The sequence below is a fragment of the Cetorhinus maximus genome, chromosome 2 (assembly GCF_964194155.1).
Source record: "Cetorhinus maximus chromosome 2, sCetMax3.hap1.1, whole genome shotgun sequence".
NCBI classification, from domain to species: Eukaryota; Metazoa; Chordata; class Chondrichthyes; order Lamniformes; family Cetorhinidae; genus Cetorhinus; species Cetorhinus maximus.
Genome location: NC_135880.1, coordinates 58,018,247 through 58,040,857, shown reverse-complemented (window position 1 = coordinate 58,040,857; position 22,611 = coordinate 58,018,247). Strand labels below are relative to the sequence as shown.

The following is a 22,611-nucleotide window of genomic DNA, read 5'->3' as shown; positions in this document are numbered from 1 at the left end:
GGGGATGTGTTGAATAAAGAGAGGGAGCCAGTTCATCCCTCCTCACCTGGGCCATAACAATTTGTGGCGGGGTGTCCCAGCCAGGTGGTGACAATTTGAGGGGTCTCGCCTGGATCAACAACTTTGGGGAACCTCACCTGGGGGTGGGTCGTAAAAATATATACAAACTGCTTTTATGTTATACTCATGCTGTTAATTCCAAGGATGTTGGTGTTGTGGTGGTAATAAGAAAGTAAACTTGCAGGGTTCACAAAGGCCAGCAGCCAGGGAGACACATTTTTCCTTATTTTTCCTCGCTGCTGGCCTTAGTGAATCTGGCAAGTTTATCTTGTTGCTGCCAGCTGCACAAGACCAGTTTGCTGGGAGTTGACAGCTACACTCATTCATCTCTTGGGCTTTCCGGAGCATTGGTAGTCCAGTTGTATGCGTTAGTTTAGCTTCATCACAGTGCTGAGTATGAAAATTCTTAAATTATTTTTTAAGGCATTTTTAGATTGTGGCTCAGTGGAGTTTGAATCTTGAAAAGATGAAGCCAAAACAAGTATTTGTGTTACACCTTTAATGTAATAAGATGTCCCGAAGGAGAGAGAAAAGTTGAACATTAGGTGCCTTTTGGAGACTTGGCAATAAACACAGTTAATGTACGACCAGGTTCAGCCTGAGAGAGAAGGTAAAGGGTAGGAATTTGCATTCATATTACACCTTTCTCAAATTCAGGATAGCCCAAGTGCTTTACAATATTTCTGAAACATGGAGGGCATGGTGACTCAATTAGGCAGGAGCTGAAATTTTGCTTTCCCGACAGCGGGTTCAAATTTAGAGATTAACTCAGCGGTGTATTTCTGGCAGTTCAGGCCTCATACCGTCCCATGGCAGTTTCCTACTCGTATTACATTTGCATGCCATGAATACTCATGATATTAAAACATTTTGTAATTACATTCTACCTTCATGATAAAGTCCACGGCGCACGAGAATCTCGTGGCACCCGGATCACGTTCGTTTAAAGATGGCAGGTGATAGTTGGCTTTGTGTAGTCGTGTCTGAGCTCAGCGGTTCTCCCTGTGGAACTCTGAGATAAGGGAGGGGAGCAGAAGAATGACAGCTTGAATGGAGGCAAGGGAGAGTCAGTTGTGAGAGGTGTGATAGGGGGGAGTGGAGTGGAGCCAGGGGCATGCAGGAGTGAAGTGGGAAGTGTCTGGTATCCTGGATGTGGTGGGGGGTGGTGGGGACAATCAGTCAAGGTAAGGAAATGAGGGGCTTAAAGGGCAATGTCCAAATGTGGGTCCTTCTCAGGGTATTGGCACCCTTGCAGGGCTTTGAGTTCACCTACATTCCAATTATCCCTGCTGAGAGTGATCTTGGAAAATGTCCTTTACAATGCATAGGAGGGAGGGCCAGCTGAGGCTGCAAGCTCAGCCATATCCCACAGAGTGGCGAGTACAACACTGGACACTGACACGAACATTCAATAAAGACTGAACACAAAACACAACATTGTTTTTTTCCACAATAAAGAAGTGTCCCTAACTCTCCTGTAAATATCAGTGAGTGCCAACCATGAGGCTCTCTGATTAATCTAGTCTCTTCAAATAACGATGATATACACGTGAAGTGAAACCAATGTAATGTGAAATATTTACATGCCACCTTTGTGCTCTCAAGTCTTATATTAATTGCAATGGAATTGGGCAGGAAAATTGTGACAGTGATGAAGAGCCTCCCTGTTTGTCCAGGAGACTGTTGCCCAGACCTGCTGCATTGTCAGCTGACAGTGGGCTTCACCATTGAAAAGCTCCCCTGCCACGTGATCACACGTTTCTCCCGTGTAATACAGTTAGTCCCTTTATCCAAGTCATTAATATAGATTGTAAATAGTTGAGACCCCAGCACTGATCCCTGTGGCACTCCATTAGTTACAGTTTGCCAACCTGAAAATTACTCATTTATCCCGACTCTCTGTTTCCTGTCGGTTAGCCAGCCTTCTAGTCATGCTAATATATCACCCCAACACCATCTTGTCTTGCGCAATAACTTTTTATGTAATACATTACCGAATGTCTTTTGGAAATCTGAATACACTCTTTCTACTGGTTCCCCTTTATCCACCCTGCTAGTTACATCCTCAAAGAACTCTGATAAATTTGTCAAATCTCTAAAGATGTTAACTTATTCTGGAGTACAGCTCTATAGATGATCGCCAGCACCTGGTATGGTTCATCACTCATTCTTCCTAGAAATTGGGTCATGTAGCACCCACTTTTCAGGTACTACCTGACCTCCTTAGTCCACAAAACGGAACTCATTTTAATGGTCCTATGAGGCGTCCTATGTCTCAAAAATAGTGGGCAAGAAGTGTGCATACACGTCCGACTGGAAGCTTGCCAACTGCCCTTTCACAAAACCATGTTGTCTCTGCCTGATTGTATTAGTCCTCCTACTATATCCTTATAATGGATTCTAGCGTCTTTCCAATGATAGATTAAGCAAAGTACCCTAAAGTTTCCTGGGGCAGGATTTCCCGGTTGGCGAACGAGGGATGGGACCTTAAGGTTGGGCAGGCCGGGAGCCCTGGCGGGCTTCAGAGAAAGCATGAAACCTCATCCACGGGTGGGATGAGGTTTCATGTAGGTTTTCAAAAATTTAATAGAAGTTTAACTAAAAGTGATGGACATGTCCCAACTCATGCAACAATGTCACATGAGGGGACATGTCAGGGAAATTTTATTTTTAACATTTTTGAATTTGGTGCCGATCTCCCTGAGGCAGCACTTAGCCTCAGGGAGATGAGTGCGCACTTTCGCGCGCATGTGTGAAAGAGCGCACTCTCGGCTGAGGGAATCCAGCCCCCCTCCGCCCATACAGGGACCGCATAGCGCTCTAGCCTTAAATGGCCCGCCCACATAAAATGGCCGCCTCCGATCCTGAACTTCCCCCACCGATGGGGGGAGAATTCTGCCCCTGGTTTCTGTCTCCTTGCTTTCTTGAATATCTATTGACTGCCAATGAAAAATACTCAAATATGAACATCAGATAAAGACAACATATAAAGTCCAGTAACATTCCAAAAAAGGTCCTTCTAATTTGGAAGTGACCAATTACCCCCAATGCAATATATTTATCCTATGCATGAATGGTAAGGTTCAAGAACCTGTGGATATTGGACCTCAGACCTCATTCTCAGATGAATAGTGCAGTGGAATGAATCCTCCCAGGTAGCGGATGCAAGAGCCGTGGGCATTGTAGGGTATATGGGCCTTGGGGAGTCAATGGTGGTGCCGGTTGCCTCAGGGCAAGTCAATGTTTCAACAGAGACCTCAAGGCTCTTATTTGCATATGCAGAGTCTCACAACTCCCTGGTTCAGACATGGGTAAAAGGTGCCTTTCTTTGTCCTTACCTGAGATGGCAGTTGGCAATATTCCAGTCAGACGTGCGTGCACACTTCTTGCCCACCATTTTTGAGATATAGGATGCCTCGTAGGACCATGACATTGAGTAGTGTTTTGTGGACTTAGGAGTTCAGGTAGTACCTGAAACGTGGGTGCTATTGGCCTAATTTCTAGGCCACTCTGTCTAACTTGAAGGATGAGTGATGAACTATACCAGATGAGGGCTAGCATCTATAGAGCTGTACTCCAGAATAGGTTAACGGCCAGGATTTTACGGCCCCTCCTGCCCGGCGGGATATTACAGTCCTCCCGAACTGAATGAAGGTTTAAATGGCTCACCACATTCGCTGGGGGGAGACACACCATGGTGGGGCCATAAAACCCCGGCCAACATCTTTAGAGAGTCCACTAATTATGTGTTGTTTAAATCAAAGTATTCAAGAAACCATTAAGAATGGACAGTTTTATTTCATGTTAAAGTTAGCTAGAATTTTAAAAAAATGTCTGACTTTAAAAAGAGTTTCTGATGACAATAATTTGACTTTAAGCTGGTTATTTTTTAATTCTTGGTAAGCATTGATGTGCTGAGGATATTCTTAACCAAACGTTCTCATACCAGATCTGTAATTTATAAAGTTTCTGTAAAAAGATTGTCGGAGGATGTGCGTGTGTGTGTTTTTGAACTTATTTGCTTATGAGGCTATGGGGGAGGGGAGCAGGCCAATTTGCAGATTAAGATGTTGGTCTGACGTAGCTATGCATGCTAAAGTACAAACAGGAAGTGGGTAATACTTACCAACTAGTATAAATAACTATTGGCCTAATTCTAGAAGCAGCAAAGTACTGACAAAACCCATCCCCACCCTGTCCTATTACAGGAAGTTACAGTCATGGCTGAGCAAAGCTTTAAATTCAACAACAGAATTTAATTTATGCCTTAAACTGGGAGCTCTTTTGTACCACAGGAAGTGCTTGAATATGAAAAGGCAAAGTTATGACATATCTTAAATACTCTGGGAATATTTCTTATTTTTGTTCAGTTCACCCTCATTGAACTTTCTGAAAATGAAGATGACCCATAACCTGACAATTTCAAATATACCTTATAATCGGTACATGATACAGGCTTGCAATTCATCAACAGGATTGATAATGTTTTTGTAACTTGCAATACTCACACATCACCATGTACAGTCCCATAGATTTCCTGCATGGTCCAGTGATAGGCACCTCTCAGGATAATTACAAGCAGGGCCACAACAAAGGCAGGTAAACCCCAACTCAGAGTGAAGAACAGTAGGTACCGCCGATCCGTGTGTTCATCATTCATCACAAGCACTTGCCAGAAATTGATGGACTAAAGGGAAGAAAAGGAATATTCAGTAAGTGCAACAATTACTCAATCACTTTTCCAAAACCGGTTTATCCAATTCAGGGTCACAGGGAATCGGAGCTTATCCCGACAGGAATGGCCACCAGGCAGGATACACCCAGGATGCTAATCCATCGCATGCACACACATTAAGGGGCAATTTAACAGTAGCACATCTTTGTGTGGTGGGAGGAAACTGAAGCACCTGGCGGAAACCCACATGGACACAGTGAGAACATACAAACTCCACTCAGATACCCAAGGTCAGGATCGAACCTGGGTCCCGAAAGCTGTGAGGCAAGCAGCGGTAGCCACTGCGCCACCCATTACACATGCTACCTATTGCAAGCATATGCTTGTTTACAATCTCCGAGTCTGTGCTATATTTTACATAAAGTGGCTTCCACCACAATGGCCAGAATGGCAATTATATTCATATCCAAAAATTAAATCTGCACTTTACTGCTGGTGTACCACTGGCACAAAAAATGATCTTGCTGTATCAGCATTCTTTATATCATGAATTTTGTTTTTAATTTAAAATAAAAAGTGAGTCTTTACAGTATGTATAATTGCAACAAGAAAGTCTGATGCATGACATAGCCAAAAATGGCTGAGTTATGGTGCAGCTCTGCTCTAGGGCAGGGGAGTGCATCCAAATTCAAACTTCACAATGCTAATAAATGTGCACCATTTAAAATAATGCCCATGTTTTGTTTCATATGTTCTGAAGTTCATCAAGCAACGAATACCAATCAAGCAACTTTACGGAAAATATTTTCTAGCTGCAGGGTTGATATTTTCAATTCCTTTGATGTGTGCATAAGAAAGCAACGAGGGGCAAATGATCAAGTTATCCTTTCATTCCGGCTTTTGCGTTTTCTAATGATCCTGACAATTCTAATTTTTCACTGTACTTTTATCATTTAATGATTGACATGTGCTTCTGTCATAATGACAATGCGAAAAGTTTGGCATGGATTTTTGCTGAGTCGGGATTACTCGGGAGCTCTATAAAAATGGCGGGTGGGTCCCGATTCCGAAATTCCCAACCCCAGGCTGTCTGATTTTTAGGAGTGCCATTTAAAGGCTGTGGGCTGGTTCCTGTCAAAAGCCAGCACCCACCACTCCTTTCCTGGCTGACTCCATTGCAGAGACAGGCATGTCCTACTCATCCCCAATTTTCATGGAGTCAGACCAGGTTTTTAAAGAGTTGTGGTTCATGGCTCTTCTGAGGAGTCGTGAACCCTACTCTGCATGATGAGACCTTTAAAAAGTTAAGTTCAAAAGGTCCTCCTCATGCCATCCTCCTGATACCAAGCTATGATGCCCCCACCCATCCGCCATGGTGCCTCATGGCCCCTATGTCAAGCTCTGCCTTCTACCATGGCCTGGCATACGGACCATGGTGGATGGGTGGGGGCATAGCTTGGCAATGCCAATGAAGATCCCAGCTTTAAGTGCACTTTATCCCAAGGCGGGCGGGCTGAGCTGGGAATTTTCCTGACTCCCGCTACCTGTCTCAAGGATGAAAATTCAGGCCAATATGTTGAAACATAATCATATAAGCATGGTTACCCTAAATATCTGGATGATATTTACACAGTAACTGGAGCAGAATCTCCAATAAAATGGAGGAGAACTGGATACATTTCTTGGAGTTTCCTCATTGCCCTTTTAAGAGTCAAACTTTTGTCTGACCCATGCAAGTGATGGCCTCGGGTGGAATTCCTTACATGGGAAGTTCCCACTTCCTAAGCTAGACAATGACCCAGCATTTCAGTGGACATCAATATGAGTGGAGGTGCACTAACATTGCTGACAAGGCCAGTACTTGTTGCCCATCCCTAATTTCCCTTGAATGGTACACTAGGCCATTTCAGAGGGTAGTTAAGAGTCAACCACATTGTTGTGAGTCTGGAGTCACATGTGGACCAGACCAGGTAAAGATAGCAGATTTCCTTCCCTAAAAGACATGGGTGAACCAGATGTGTTTTTACAACAATCGATGATAGTTATCATGGTCACCATTACTGAGACTAGCTTTATATTCCAGGTTTATTAATTGCATTTAAATTCCATCAGCTGCTGTGGTGGGTTTTAAACCCGTGTCCCCAGGGCATTATCCAGGGCCTCTGGATTACTAGTCCAGTGATATTACCACTAAGCCACCATCTACCCTCTACCTTGTAGAATGGCTCTCTTGCTTATGGGACTGATGGGACTGTGACTGGGGCCTGGGCAACCATCCTTAGCCTAGGTAGGCAACAAAAATTGACGAAAATGGTGCATGAGGTCACTGGGCCTGTAGTAGTGCCCTCCCACTGATCACACAGACCCCAGTGGAGTCAGTGTTAAAGGCCACCAATGATGTGATCCCATTCCAGCTGCTAAGATTGTAACCTGTGAACATTTGGTAATTTTTTTCACATATTTCAAACTTTCCATTTGTCTCATATTACATAAAATTGAGAGTAACCCATATAATTATATTTCATTACTATGGACTGGTGAGAATGACAAAAAATCTCAAAAAATGTTCCCTCTTCTGAGGATACGAGCTCCTTCAATGACTGATGGATGATGGATCAGGCAATTTATTGCAGGGCTTTGGCTGTAACATTGGGCATAATTAAGTGCACTCCCCTGTGATGAGTTTGATGCCAGGGGGCAATTAATCAGGTGAGAGGGTGGTGGCTGGGGACCTGGCTGCCTTCCTGCCTCTACCTCAAATAAGTCTGCGGCAGGAAGGCCTGTAGGTGGCCCTCCCCCCGCCATCAATTGAGGTCCTTAGGTGGGAAATTAATGCCCACTTAAGGGCCTCACTCCAATGCCACTGACATTAATCCTGCAGGGAGCATGAGAAGCAAGCCTGAGCAGGGTTGCTTGCAGGCTCCTGAGGTTGGCAGACGGTGGGGTCTCTCGTTCAAAGGCACTCAGTGCCTGATTGAGGGACCCGACATCGGGAAGAATGGATGGCTTCTGAGCGCCACCCCTGCCCTAGATGCCAATCCACCTGTCCCGTGACGCCCTCTTCTGCCATCACTCACCTGTGGCCTGGGATCCAGCAGTGGCACTAGGCCTCAGGTGGGTGTCGTACTGCAGCAGTCACTGCCTTCCCGGTGGCATTTCCATTCAATAGAACTGCCAGCCTCTGATTAGCCGGCATCTTTCGGTGGGTGAGACTTCCACCACCAGGGTCCTTGATTCTGGGGGAAGCACGTCGCTGTCCATTTATGTCCCTGATTGGCAATTAATTCGATGGGGCTCCCATCAGAGAGCCCCGTTGCCTCCATTAAATCCAGCCTGCTGTGTACATCCAATGTCTGCTATATTATTCAATACCATACAATCATTTTGAACTCTTCAACATAAAACACACACAAACTCTTAAGATTAATTCTTATATAGCACAGACATATAGGATTAGATTTTCAATCCAGGGATGGGAATCCAACGCCCAGTTAATTTCCGGGTCCCGACACCATGCAGTATCTGCATTGCTCACGCAACACGATCTACAAATGCAGATGCCCTAATTGGGCAGAAGACAAGATTTTCACCCAATTAATGTTACTGAGGGTTACCAGGAGGTGGGAGCTGCCTGCAGAACATGAGCAGCAAAAGCAGACAGCAGCCATGATGGAGCCTGCCGTTGTCGTGCCAGGCAGCACCTTGGAGGGCCAGCAGTCTGACCTAGCACAAAAGTGGCCAAATTAATGACCAACTGAAAGGTCCTGAGCCCAATCCAGGACAAAATTTTTTAGTGCCAAAAACTTTTCATCACAAGAAAAATCCCTTAATTGCTCCTCGTATTGAATCCGACAGCAGTGCAATAACATACATCAGATTGTTTGGGTTTGGTGATTTACAAATTGAGAGTCACCTTCCGGTCCTCCCCAGCCCATAAACAAATTCCTCAAGGAGCTTAACAAGCAGTAAATTGGAGGCAAGCAAGTTCGCGATTCACCCCTACCCACTACTCCTCTGCCCTTGTGCCTGTCTGAAAATTCCAGCATGTCCCTGAGATGATGGGACACTGACACACCGTCCAGAACCACAACTTTCAAAGCAGATGCCCACACCGACAACTGAAAATCCTGACCATGCGTTCTAAAATGGGATTGAATCCCAGAATTTTAGGTATCCTGTTCTTTCCCCTCATTGGAGCAGCATTGATCAGCAAGTCATAGCTACAGCCACCAGCAAACCTATGTAGGGGGTTTCTTTCTCCGGAGGTGGCCTCGCAGCTGTGTCCAGAGTTTATTTAAAAGAAAAATTCAAACCTCTTCAGAGGTTGCCTCTAAAGAAAGCCATTCTACCAAGGCTGCAGCCCTGAAACTTCCGAAATCCACCCAGTGTCCTTAATCGCACAGCAGACCTGGAACTGACCTTTTAATTGGCCGCCTCCAGAAAGGCGGGCATCCTGACAGGAAGTGTAATGTTGAGACCTGGAAATGTTCCCACCCCTCGACTTTTTATTTTAAATGGGACTAAATCCTCCCAATATCTCTTTGAAAAAAATATTTCTTTGATCTTTATGCATTTATTCACGAAGATAGCATGTCATGATGAAAATATAATTAAAATATGTCCTTGTGTTATTGGTGCATGGTAGCGCTTGACAGAGTGACACATGGCTTTTGTAAATTTTTTCATGAAGACTGTGCCATTTTAACTAAAAACAACCACACCAAACTGTAGGGGTAGACGTGGGAATGAACCAGGCAAGTCTGACTTTTTGCTGCTTGCTCTCAGATTTGCTAATTTTCAGCACACAAAAATTACACATTTGCAAAGCAGAGAGGCAGATGTCATCTCTCTGAGAATCACATCTTTACAGTGCAGAAGGAGGCCATTCTGCCCATTGAGTCTGCATTGGCTCTCTGAAAGAGCACTCCACCTAATCCCACTCCCCTGCCTTATCCCTGTAACATATGCACATTCTTTCTTTTCAGATAGGAATCCAATTCCCTTTTGAATACCTCGATCGAACCTGCCTCCATCACCCTTTCAGGAAGTTCGTTCCAGACTCCAACCAACCTCTGGGTAAAAAAAAAATTTACTCACATCCTTTTGTCCATTATTTTGAATCTGTGCCCTCTAGTTCTTGATGCTCCCTTGAGTGGGAACAGTTTCTCATTATTTACCCTGTCCATACGCCTCAGGATCTTGAATACCACCATCAAGTCTCCTCTCAGCCTTCTTTTCTCCAAGGAAACTTATCTCCCCAATCTATCCTCATAGCTACAGTTGTTTATCCCTGGAATCATTCTTGTGAATTTCCTCTGTAATCTCTCCAATGCCTTCACATCCTTACTCAAGTATGGCACCCAGAACTGGATGCAGTACTCCAGTTGAGGCCTAACTAGCATCTTAGATAAGTTTAACATGACCTCCTTACTCTTGTACTCAATGTCCCTATTAATAAAACCTAGGATACCATATGCTTTATTAACTGCTCCCTCAACATGTCCTGCCATCTTCAATGATTTATGTACATATACACCGAGGTCCCTTTGTTCCTGTACCTCTTTTAGAGTTTCTCCCTTTATTTTACACTGTCTCTCCACATTCTTCCTGCCAAAATGAATCACCTTACACTTCTCTGCATTGAACTTCATCTACCATTTGTCTGCCCAATTCACCAATCCACTAATATGGCCTGAATTTCATACTTGGCGTGTGCGCCAAATCAGCGGGAGCAGAAGCGGATGTGGAATCCGCTTCCGGCCACAAATTTCACGCTGGATGGCCAATAAAGGTCTGCCAGCGTGAAACGCGTCTTCTCAATGGTCGGGAAGGGCCAGGTGGGACAGGAGCCTGTCGGGCGCTGGGTCCAAAGGCAACCCGATGGGCGCTTTAAATCCAGCAGAGGCAGCGCCCTGAAGGCTGCCAGGGGAAAATCTTTGGAGTCTGTTCAGGAAACCATTACATTCGAACAATGGCCTCACCAGTGGCTGGAGACATCAGGCAGGAGGGCAAGTCAGGTGGGCACTCTGCCCCCTGTTTCTCGGACGAGTGTCTTGTGGTCCTTGTGAAGGAGGTCAGTGTCAGTTGGGATACCCTTGTACCCAGGAATGGCAGGAGGAGGCACCTGACCCAAAAAACCCAGGAGGAGGTGGCAGCCAAGGTCAGCAGCCACGATGTTGTGTGGTGCACATAGGTGCAGCGCCGCAAAAGATTTAATTATCTGCTGCGCTTGGCAAGGGTGAGTACCGAGTTGGCATGGATCAGTGTGGAGAAGTGTTAAGGGCTGGCCGTCCACCTGTGGAGCCCAGGGGTGTTGGAGTCTGAGTGCCAAATGTGACTGACACTGGCGCCAGTCAAAGGGGTGAGTCCCGGCTGCTTGGCCTGAGTGCCTTGCGGGTCGAGGGCCATGATTCAGATGTGCCCTGCAAGGTTTCCCGAGGGGGGTGGTTTGCCAGGCTGCAATGGGGCTGCAGGTAGAGAGTGGACAAATCAATATTCCTCTGTCCTTTCAGGGGAAGAGAAGCCATAACACCGACAAGAGAACTAAGACAGGCGGAGGCCCCCTAAACCTCCTCATTCTGACGAAATACAAGATGGATGCCTTGGAACTGGAGTGCTGCCACCCACCTCAGTCAGCTGGTTGTGGAGACACAGGGGTCTCTGACAAAGGTAAGAGTGCTGTGCACAGAGGTGAGAGTGTCGAATTGTGCAAACATTCTTGTGTAGTTTCATCATTAATGGGAGCCTCAAACCTGGAGTCCCCACTGATTATTGGAAGACGATGGCACCATGATGCAGACCTCCATTGTCTCACCAGGCATGCACAGTGACAGTGTGATGACTTAAACTAATAACATGTCGTTGTTCTCCCCTAGAATCACCAGCTCGCCCACAAATGCAGGACCCTGAGGAGCCACCCTTGATGCCAGAGGACCACTGGGCTTTAGATGCACCTTCCTCCCTAAATTTGGAATTATTAAGCTCAATCTCGTCCCGAGACAGCGTTTCATTGATAATTCCGCAGGTGTGACACGTGTTGTTGTGTGAGGGGTGGTCCTAAAATGGTTGTTAAGGAAATTCCAGCTAATTTCTTCATGCCAGCTTTGAATGTTTGAACCAACCTTTTGGCCAGTTCACTTGAGGAAGGGTGGTACGGCGAAGTTTTCACGAGTGATACCGTTGAGGCTGATAAACCACTGAAAATGCCGTGCCGTTATCTACTTCTGGCAGTCCATTAATGGCAAAACTTTGACATAATTTCTCAATTGTAGCAGAAAATGTTGGTGATTCACCTCATATATGTCCAGCCATTTTGAGTGGGCATCAACAATGAGCAGAAATGCAGTTTCCATGAAAGGTCCCACGTGGTCAATGTGTAACTGCACCCAGGGTTTTCCTGGCCACTCCAAAGGGTGTAATGGAGCTGTTGAAGATAACTTTTGCAATTGCTGACATTGCACACAATTCTTCATTAAACTCTTTATTTCACCATCCATCCCAGGCCACCATAGTTAGCTGTGAGCTATGGTCTTCATCCGAGATATTCCTGGATGTGAGCCATGTAGTTCAATTAGCAATGGCTCTCTTCCCTTTGGAGGAACTATCACCCATACTCCCCAAAATAAAATGCCATCCTGGCTGGTTATTTCATGTCTTCTGTTAAAGTACGGTTTAATTTCATCAGGTACAGACTGTTGTGACCAACCATGAAGCAGTTGATCTCGTACTTGTGATAAGACTGGGTCTCTACTTGTCCAGTCACTAACCTGTCATGTGCATACCGGCGATGAATCCAAGAAATTTAGCAATAACACAAGTTCTTGTGGAACTGGGACTTCCACATCCTTTATTTTTAAAGGTAAACAACTAAGTGCACCGGCATTTACAATTTGACTACCAGGCCTATGTATGAACGTATACTTGATGCTACCAGGATTAAAGCCCATCATTGTATTCTTGTCAAAGTATGGGTGGTATAGCCCTGTCTTCACTGAACAATCCGAGCAATGGCTTGTGGTCTGAAACGATAGTAAAATGGCGGCCGTGTACGTACTGGTGAAATTTCTTAACACCAAAGATGATTGAGAGGCCTTTTTCTATCTGCGAGTATCCCTTTTCCGCTTTGGTGAGCGTTCTGATATGTAACCAATAGGCCGTTCAGTGCCATCGTCCATCCAATGGGAGAGCACTGCTCCCACTCAGTAGGGGAATGTGCCATAAGTCAACACCAATTCTTTTCTCTGTTCGTAATGTAGTAATGGGTTGGACGAGTGCAACAATTGTTTGACCTTCTTGAAAGCTTCTTTCTGGGGCACCTCCCAAGATCTTTTTGAATAGATAATGTAGGGGTGCCAGTTCTGCAGACAACTTTGGTAAGAACCGCCCATAATAACTGATCATTCCTAGGAATAATTTGAGCTCTGAGGCGTTCTTTGACGCAGGTGCCTCTCTTATGACTCTCACTTTCTCCTAAACCGGGTGGAGGCCCTGTGACCCAAATAGATTACCATCCTCGCTTGGAACGTGCACTTTTTTTTTAAACGCACTCCAGCCTGCAAGAAGTGTTTTAAGACTTCTTCTTAGTTTGCCACGTGCTCTTTTCCAATGAATCCTGTCACCTAAATAGACTAAAACCTGGGGCAGTCCCTGCAGTAAACTTTCCATTGTTCTCTGGAAGATGGTGCAAGCTGAGGAGATGCCAAAAGGCAATCGAGTGTATTGGTTCAACCCTTTGTGGGTATTAATTGTGACAAATTCCCAGGAGGCATTATCTAACTCTAATTGTTGATAAGCATGACCCATATCAAGCTTCGTGTAGGTGGTTTCACCTACCAGCTGTTGGCATACAGGTTTTCGATGTTTGGTATGGGGTGTCTTTCTAGCTTAGCATCTTTATTAACCATCAATTTGTAGTCTCCACAAATTTGGATGCTCTGGTCGGGTTTAAGGACGGGGACTATGGGCGCTGCCCATTCTGAGAACTGCACAGGTTGTGTAATGCTCAGCCTTTCTAGTTTGTCCAGTTCAGTGTTGACTTTTTCTCTCAAGGCATAATGTACTGGTCTGGCTTTCATGAATGGGGGGTTGACTCTGGATCCACATGAATTTTTGCCTGCAGCCACTGGATTTTCCCAAGGCCATCCTTGAAGACTGTGGCATACTTTTGTAGTAGCTCTGGTAGCCCACTTGCTCTTAACTGGAAAATTTCAGCCTATTCCAACTTAATCTCCTTTAGCCAGTTTCGTCCTAGGAGGCTTGGCCCCTTGCCTGCTACTACCATCAGGGGTAGCTTTATCGATTGGCTCCCATAATGAAAGTTACTCTACTTATGCCTTTGGCTTGGTTGTCTTCACCCATGTATGTTTTTAATTGGGAAGTTGTTTCTTCTAAATTTAATTGATGTTCACCATTACTCAGATATTTGAAGGTATGTTCCCCAATTACTGTAGTAGAAGTTCCCGTGGCTACTTCCATTTGAGCTGGCCTACCACTCACTTTCACTGTTACATAGATTGGTTCTGTTTTTCCAACCTTCAAGTTATACAACAAATAAATATCTGAATTTGTTGCTTCAGGCTCTTCTACATTGTAGATCTCACTGGTTGTTTTTCTTTTGTTTAAAAGTTTGCTTGACTCTTTCCTTACAGTGTCTCATTATGTGTCCGTTTTTATACAATAAAAACATTTTATTTTTATAAAGTGCCAATTGTGAAAAGACTGTTTGTTTCCACCTCTATTGATATTACTCCTTGTTTTCACTGCTAAGTCATTTTTTCTTTTTCCTGTTAGCAGGGATAGTTTCCCGCCTCTCCGCAGAGTCTTGCATTTCTGCGCCCTTTTTGGCTGGTGCTTCCCACCCGATGTGGAGGATGGTGCCATTTTGCGCGCCTTGTATGGCTTTTGAATCTCTTACTGTACTTTCCATTGCCAGTGCAATCTCTAGCACCTTCTTAAATCCAAACTTGTTTCAGATAACAATCGCTCTGAGTCGTGTCTTCATTCACACCGCACACTAAACGACCTTTAAGCATAGCGTTTAAGGATGTATCAAATTCACAATGCTCTGTTAATTGCTTCAAACTTGCCACATAGCTTGCAACTGTCTCCCCTGGGGCTCTATTCTTGAATTAAAGTTTGTAGTGCTGGCATTATCCTTGCACCCCTTTTTGAATGAGGGTGTAACATTCATAGTTCTCCAGTCCTCCGGCACCACCCCGTGTCTAAGGAAGTCTGGAAGATTATCACCAGTGCCTCTGAAATTACCACTTTCACCTTCCTCAGTATCCTCAGATGCATCTCATCTGTCTTGGTACCTTATCAATTTTAAGTAAAGAAATCCTTTCTAATACCTCCTCCTTCTCAATTGTAAATTCCTTGGGTGTACCAGTTAACTCCTCCCTCACCTCAGCTTGGGTAACATCCTCTTCCTTTGTAAAGACAGATGCAAAGTACTTGTTTAATACCTCTGCTACTTCTGCCTCCACATGCAAGTCTCCTCTTTTATCCCTAATTGGCCCTACCCTTTCTTTTACCACCCTTTTATTATTTACACGCTTATAGAAGATCTTGGGATTCCCTTTTATGTTCGCTGCTAGTCTCTTTTCATGCTCCCTCCTTGCTTTTCTGATTAGTTTATTCACTTCCTCTCTGGTCCTTCTATATTCAGCCTGATTCTCCATTGTATTTTCTACCTGACATCATATGCATACTTCTTACATTTCACTTTCACCTCTATTTCTCTCATCATCCAGGGTGTTCTAGATTTATTTGTCCTACCTTTCCCCTTCAAGGGAATGAACCTTGACATTGCTTGCAATACTATCTCTTTGAAGGTAGCCCATTGTTCAGCCACCATCTTTTCCGCCAACATTTGATTCCAACTCAATTGACTCAGATGCATTTTCAGCCCATCGGAGTTGGCTTTCCCCCGATTAATTAGCCTTGCTCTTGATTGCTCCTTGTCCTTCTCCATGGCTAACCTAAACCTTATGATGCAATGGTCACTGTCCCCTAAATGCTCTCCCACTGTTATTTGCTCCACTTGGGCCAACTCATTCCCCAGAACCAGGTCCAACAGTGTCTGCCCTCTCATTGGACTGGAAACACAATGCTGCAGAAAATTATTTTGAACACACTCCAGGAACTCTCGCCCTTCTTGTCCCTTTGCGCTATTCCTATCCCAGCCTATATTTGCATAACTGAAGTCCCTCATTACAATTGTTTTATAATTCTTGCATATCTCTGTAATTTCTTTGCAAATTTGTTTCTCTACATCCTTTCCACCAGCTGGTGGTCTATATACTACACTGATCAATGTTTTGCACCTTTTTCACTCCTTACCTTTAGCCAAAGAGATTCTGTCCTTGACCCCTCTGGAACATCCTCTCTCTCCAGAACTGTAAACCATCTTTAATCAACACTGCCACTCCCCCCATTTTCTTCCTTTCCTGTCTCTCCTAAATACCTTGTACCCAGGAATATTTAATGCCCAGTTCTGCCCTTATTTGAGCCAGGTCTCTGTTATTGCAATAATATCATAGTTCTATTTGTCAACCTGTACTGTAGTTCACCAATCTTGTTAACCATACTCCATGCATTCACATACATGCACATTAATCCTGGCTCCATTTAATGACTTAATTTAGCCTTCTCTAGTTCTATCAAAATCTCAAGTATTCTATTTACCTTGATACTACTCTCTGATGCATCCTCCTCATCAGTTAATACTTCTCTCCTTCCCACTACCAGTTTTTCTCCTCTCCTCTCTGAATTTCCTCTCAGGTTCCCATCCACCGGCCAATCTAGTTTAAACCTTCCCCAACAGATCAGATCAAGGGTCAGATGAAGTCAGGAGCAGATTTAGACTCTCCAAGGCAACCATCACTCACTCTCATTTTTTCCACTTTTTGTTCTACCTGGAAGATTGGATCCAGTACAGCTCAATGCTTGGTGTGTTTTCACTGGAATCAGGAAGTGGTATTGTTCAGTTTTAGGTTAATTACAGCTAAATTCAAGGGGAGTCAGAATCAAAGTCAAAATCCAGGCCTTCACTGGTTTCAGCATGCTCAAATAAAACATCTAAACCCTGACCCTATATTCCCAGTTTGGAATTTTGCTTTCAGAGAGCACAGGCCAGAGAATCTGGGTTGGAGTGATGCCATCCTATTTCAGACCCAGACTGCCCTTCAGTGCAGCTTTCCTGCTCTGAGTGCAGGAGTGTGTAATTAGCCCATAGGCTTCAACAATGTAAAAGTGAGCACACAGATAAGGTTAGATAGGAATTTACTTTCTGCCTTTTTCTAGGTGCAAGAGTATAATGGGGATATTCCTCTTTGGGGCCAAGTTCCAGTGGGATATTATTACTGCCACCTCCTCAATTTTTCCTTATCTCCAAATAATTTCCATGGTGTGAGGTTTATTATTGATGCAAGGTAGGCTTTTGCTGGGAATCTGGAAATAACAATTCCAGGAATAAAAAACCTGCCATTGGCCCTGTTGGAAGTACCAGTAGCTGGAAGGACCATTGCTGAAGCACTGTAAGACCTGGAGGCAGTTTAAAGGGACAGAAGTGCCTTAAAGCTGGAAGGAGCTGCAACCTTATAGGTCTTGCAGAGGAGGCAGAATGGTGAGAGCTGGGAGGCTGCTACAATACCACACCCCTAATGAAGCACCCTCAGGGCTATTACCAGCATTAACCATGTCTACTGCCATTTTCCCCATGGATGCTGCAAGAAGCAACAGTGACACAGGTGGATGCAAGGAAAATCTACCAGGTATCCACACCCTGCACCACCCGCACCCCCACTGCCTGCCCACACCTCCCATGGGCAGTGAAGGAGCAGTCAGCATCAGTTATAGCAGGGGTTGACGGAAGAAAATCCTCTCTGGATGGTGAAGCGACAGATGATTTCAACGCTCTAATTTACAGACATTCTCTGCTATGGTTGGGCTCAATGTTTGGAGGGATTTCAGATTGCAGACATCTGACCAAAATTTCAAGCCTGAGTTAACAAAATAATTCAGAATTCATTAGGAACATGGCGTTTTCTGTTTGTTTTCAATCATCTTTTGAATATTTATATTTAAACAGAATTTTGATAATTGAGCAACTGGCTTGGAGCAGTACACAACAGCTTATTGAAAGGTACAGAAAAAATTACAAACTTACTGTTTCTTTAATGTTTTTGTAAAAAGATATTACATGATTCCCTTAAATACTAGACTGCAGAGTAATTTCAAATTCAGTTTAATATTCAGTCTAATGGGAGCAAAATAACTAATTATCTTAGAGGAGTTGTAATTTCCTCCAGTTAAAGATCAAAGTTATTGTCATCCACCCCTGCCACAAACTACATATCCCCAGCCACTGACCCCCATACCCCCTTCCCAGTCACTGTTTCAGGCCAAACCAAGTTGCATACAAGCTCAGAATCCTGCTCAGCCATGTCCCCTCCATCACAAAGACTGCCAGCTTCTACCTCCGTAATATCACCCATATCCACCAGTGCCATAGCTCACCTGCTCCTGAAATGTTCCCCCATGTCCTTGTCGGCTCAGACTCGTTTATTTCAATGATTTCCGAGCCTGCCGTCCGTCCTCTACCCTCCAAAAACAAACTACAGCGCATTTACATTTATTCTGTCTATATCCTGTCAGGTCATCCTTTTGACCCATCACTCCATCCTTTCTGACCTACATTGACTCCTGGAGTTGGATTTTTGTCCCTCTGGTGGGCAACTGATGGGAAAAATAGAGACAGAGGAGGTGGCAACAGAGAAGGGTCAGATGAAGTTGAGAACTGATTTAGACTCCCCAAGGCAACCATCACTGAGACTGCTGGTTGCCCTAATGCAGAGATCTATGATTTGTGCCAAAACCTTCCACAGCATCAGAGATGAGATGAGTTAAGAGAGCCAGAGGCAGAGGCTGAGTCAGTGTAGCCCTTTGCTGCATTGATACCGACTTGGATCTCATGTTGGAAGCCATGAGGCAGAAGTGGGATGTCTTCTTTCTGGTGAGTGGCAAGAGGAGGCCACAACATCGGGAAGAACACTAAGTGGTTCAATGGGGTGTGCTCTTACTGTCCCTGTCTGCTGCTTTTTTCTATTTGGACTGTATAAATTATGACACTTTAAGCCATATGCTTAGGTTTTATTACTGCCGTGATATTGAAAAGTGGTCTGAAGTGGTGGAAGATAACAGGATCCTCCATGGTGAGAGCAAAGCCTTTGCGCAGATGTGCTCCCTTCAGTGGTGGTAAATAATTAAGTGTTTCGGGCTTCGTCTTCCATGCATGTGTTAGCACAGGTATCTCAGACTCCTTCAAATTGGGTGAGGGGGGCTCCGTTGAAACATTCCTGAATCAGGAGAACCCTGACATTCATGGCATCCTCATGAACCATTCGTGCCCTGAGGCACGCGCAGGGGCACCTCTGTTCAGCGTCATCTCTCTATGTCTCCTCTTCCTCCTCCTCCTCTCTCACCTCTTGCTCCTCCCCCAGGTCCTCACTGTCCTCAAGGCCCACACCTCTCTGGAGATCCATGTTATGGAGAACACAGCAGACCACAACACTGCCCGAGCTCCTTGCAAGAGGGTAGTGGAGACCACCATCTGTCTGCTCGAGGCACTTGAATTGCATCTTCCGAATCCTAATGACCTGTTCAATAATTGCAAGTAGCAGTGGTTGTATTATCTCTATGCCTTTGTCTGGGGCTCCCATAGAGAGGCAAGTAGCCATCTCTCCAAGGGTTATCAGTTGTCCCCTAGAATCCATGCATGCACTTTGGGGTTTTGAATGATGGTGTCAGGCAAACAGTGATTGGTAGAGGATGAAGGAGTCATAGCGACTGCCAGGAAAGTGAGTGCAAACATGGAGGCAGCTCTTATGATCGCAGAACAGTTGCACGTTGAGGGAGTGGAAGCTCTTCCTGTTCACTAATCTCACTGGCCAGTCTCTGGGTTCCTCGATGGCCACACGGGTGCAACTGATGGTGCCCTGCACATGGGGGAATCCTGCAATGGCGGTGAAACCTACTTCCTTCTGTCCCTGTGAGGCTGTACCAGTCGTGCAATTAATGTACTGTCCTGTTCTGGCAAAGAGGGCATGAGTAACCTGTAAGATGCAGTGGTGTGCAGCTGCTTGTGAAGCGCCATCCTATAATGATTGGCAGCTTTGCTTCCTGTTCCTTTGCCCCCCACATTGCCAGGGGGCTGACGACCCTGTTTAATGCCCGAGTGCTGTGTGTCCATTCCCTCCATCACCTGAGTGTGCCAAGGTCACTTCTTTGCCAAATGTCAAGTTCCCCTTTGCACTACTGACCCTCTTATGGAGCCAGGGTGATGACATTGGGGCAGCTCTACACTCTGTACCCACCACCTTTCAGCTCATCTGCACCAGACGCCTCCTGAAACCCATGCACCCCCTTCAAAATTCCACCTCCCCCAACAAGCTCTTAATGAGCTTTTATCCCACTTTAATTGGCCTCAATTAGGAGAGCAGAATTGTTGTCACAAGAATACAAGAAATAGGAGCAGGAATAGACCTAGCCCATCAAGCCTGCTCTGCCATACAATACCATCATGGCCGATCTTGGGTTTCAACTCCATTTTTCCACCCATATCCCTTAACTCCAAGAGACCAAAAATCTGTTTATCTCAGCCTTAAATGTATTTAACGATGGATCCACAAACCTCTGGGTTAGAGAATTCCAAAGATTCATGATCCTTTGAGTGAAGTAATTTCCCCTCATCTCAATCCTAAACGATCGGCCCTCCTGAGACTGTGCCCCCATGTTTTAGATTCCCCAACCAGCAGAAACGATCTTTCAGCGTCTACCATCTCACGCCCCTTCAGAATTTTGTATGTTTCAATGAGATTGCCTCTCATTCTTCTAGACTCCAGAGAATATAAGCCCAATTTACCCAGCCTTTCATCATAGGGCAACCCCCTCATCCCAGGGACCAATTTAGTGAGCCTTTGCCATATCGCCCAATGCAAGTACATCCTTTTTTATATGTGGAGACCAAAACTACACACAGTACTTCAGATGTGGTCTCACCAAAACCCTGTACAATTGTAGCTCGACTTCTTTATTCTCATACTCCAATCCCCTTGCAATAAAGGCTAACATGCCATTTGCCTTCCCAATTGCTTGCTGCACCTGCATACTAACTTTGTGTTCCTTGTATGAGCACACCCAAGTCTGTTTGAACATCAACACTTACAAGTTTCACACCTTTTAAAAAAATTCTGCTTTTCTATTTTTTACCATCAAAGTGAATAACCAACTTCACACTTCCGTACATTATATTCCATTTGCCATTGTTGCCCACTCGCTTAACCTTTCTATATCTCTTTGCAACCTCTGTGTCCTCCCCACACTTTACTTTTCCATCTAGTTTGGTATCATCAGCAAACTTTGATACATTACTCTCTGTCTCTTCATCTAAGTCATTAATACAGATTGTAAACAGCTGAGGCCCCAGCACTGATCCTTGCAGCATCCACTATTCACTGCCTGCCTATTTGAAAAAGCCCTGTTTATGCCCACCCTCTGCTGTTTTATACTATCATACAAAGCTAAGATCAACCATGTGTCCAGGAGCCAGCCTAATAACTGGTCCTTCTGGTGATCTCCCATCCATGCCTCCAAGATAATTAAACTCGCAGATCTCCTTTGATGTTATTCACAGACAATCTGCAATTTAAAGCATGGTCACGGTAACGGAGGTTTACCTACTCCCGCAATAACTTTGGCATTTTCATCATTTGTTTCTATGACCAAAGCTACTTGTGGGGAGGGTTGGTATGGGGTGAGTTGGCAGAATTCTCATGATGTTTAGTGGCTCAGATGGGGCTGTGTTTATCCAGGTGGTTCCCTTTAAGCCCACTGCTCAGATATCCCTCTGAGAAAGTGTACACAAAGACTACTAAGTGGAATACTGAAGCCTACTGCAGGTCAATTGCAAGCATCTGTAGGTTGTCAGCTGGTCATAATTTCCCATTTCCTGCCTTTGCCAGGCCATTAAAGTCAGAAAAAAATAGCAGAAATGATACTTACTTTTCTATTTTTGACACTTAAAGCGTGAGAGATGTGTGCTAGATGCAAGACCTTTATACAGACAGGTAAATTTAGAACAAATTGTAAAGGATCCATGTTTCAGTGTTTCTGTCTCCATTCTTGTGTATAGAAAAGTACAAGTAGTTATTACATAAATAACTACATGGGTAAGCTCCTCAGACTGTTGGAGTATATTCCTTACAATCCTGTTCAATGCATTTCTTTCATTAGCTTTACTCTTTTTTAGGAAATGAGGAAACCTGGCCAACTTCCTTAAGGCTTAGGATAAGAGGTTTTTTGCACTGACCTGAATAAGCATCCAGCTGAACTGGCACAGGTAGAGGTAATGCATTACCAGTCCAAGGGCAGAACAACTTTCATCTGAGAGTTCTCGACTTAGATAAATGGATATCAAAAATGAGATCTGAAATATTAAAAGGTTTTAAAGAATGTAAGTTGGTTAACAGCCAATTATATTAAAGTATTTTCATAGACAGCAGACCAGGAAGTAAAATGCACTGATTATCCTTCACTTTTAAATATATTTTACAGGGAGTGAAATAAATGATTGGAACATACACATGGCATTAAGGGTAGAAGCTGAAATATCATAAGAAAAGTTTTAAAAATATATATTTTTAAAATGAGGAGTTTTTATCATCATGGGTTGATTTGATACAAAACAAATATAAAATTAGTTTTTCTGGCTAGAGAGGTTTCTCAGAAGTAATTATGAAGTTATTACACCATTAAGTGACACCTCATTCAACAAAGTGTAACTTTTTCAGGCATTTTTACAGTGAGACCATTAGCAT

At 44.4% G+C, this 22,611-nt stretch overlaps 1 protein-coding gene across 1 annotated transcript in view; it reads right to left on the bottom strand.

The window, feature by feature from the left end:
• Positions 1–22,611, bottom strand: part of adgrv1 (adhesion G protein-coupled receptor V1) — a 735,500-nt gene that overhangs the window by 151,029 nt on the left and 561,860 nt on the right. Inside the window, exons 81-82 of the mRNA XM_078557559.1 lie at positions 22,104–22,220; positions 4,569–4,747 (exon numbers count right to left, since the gene is read on the bottom strand). Of these exons, the coding sequence (XP_078413685.1) occupies positions 4,569–4,747; positions 22,104–22,220 (296 nt within the window). The remainder of the gene's footprint in view (positions 1–4,568; positions 4,748–22,103; positions 22,221–22,611) is intronic.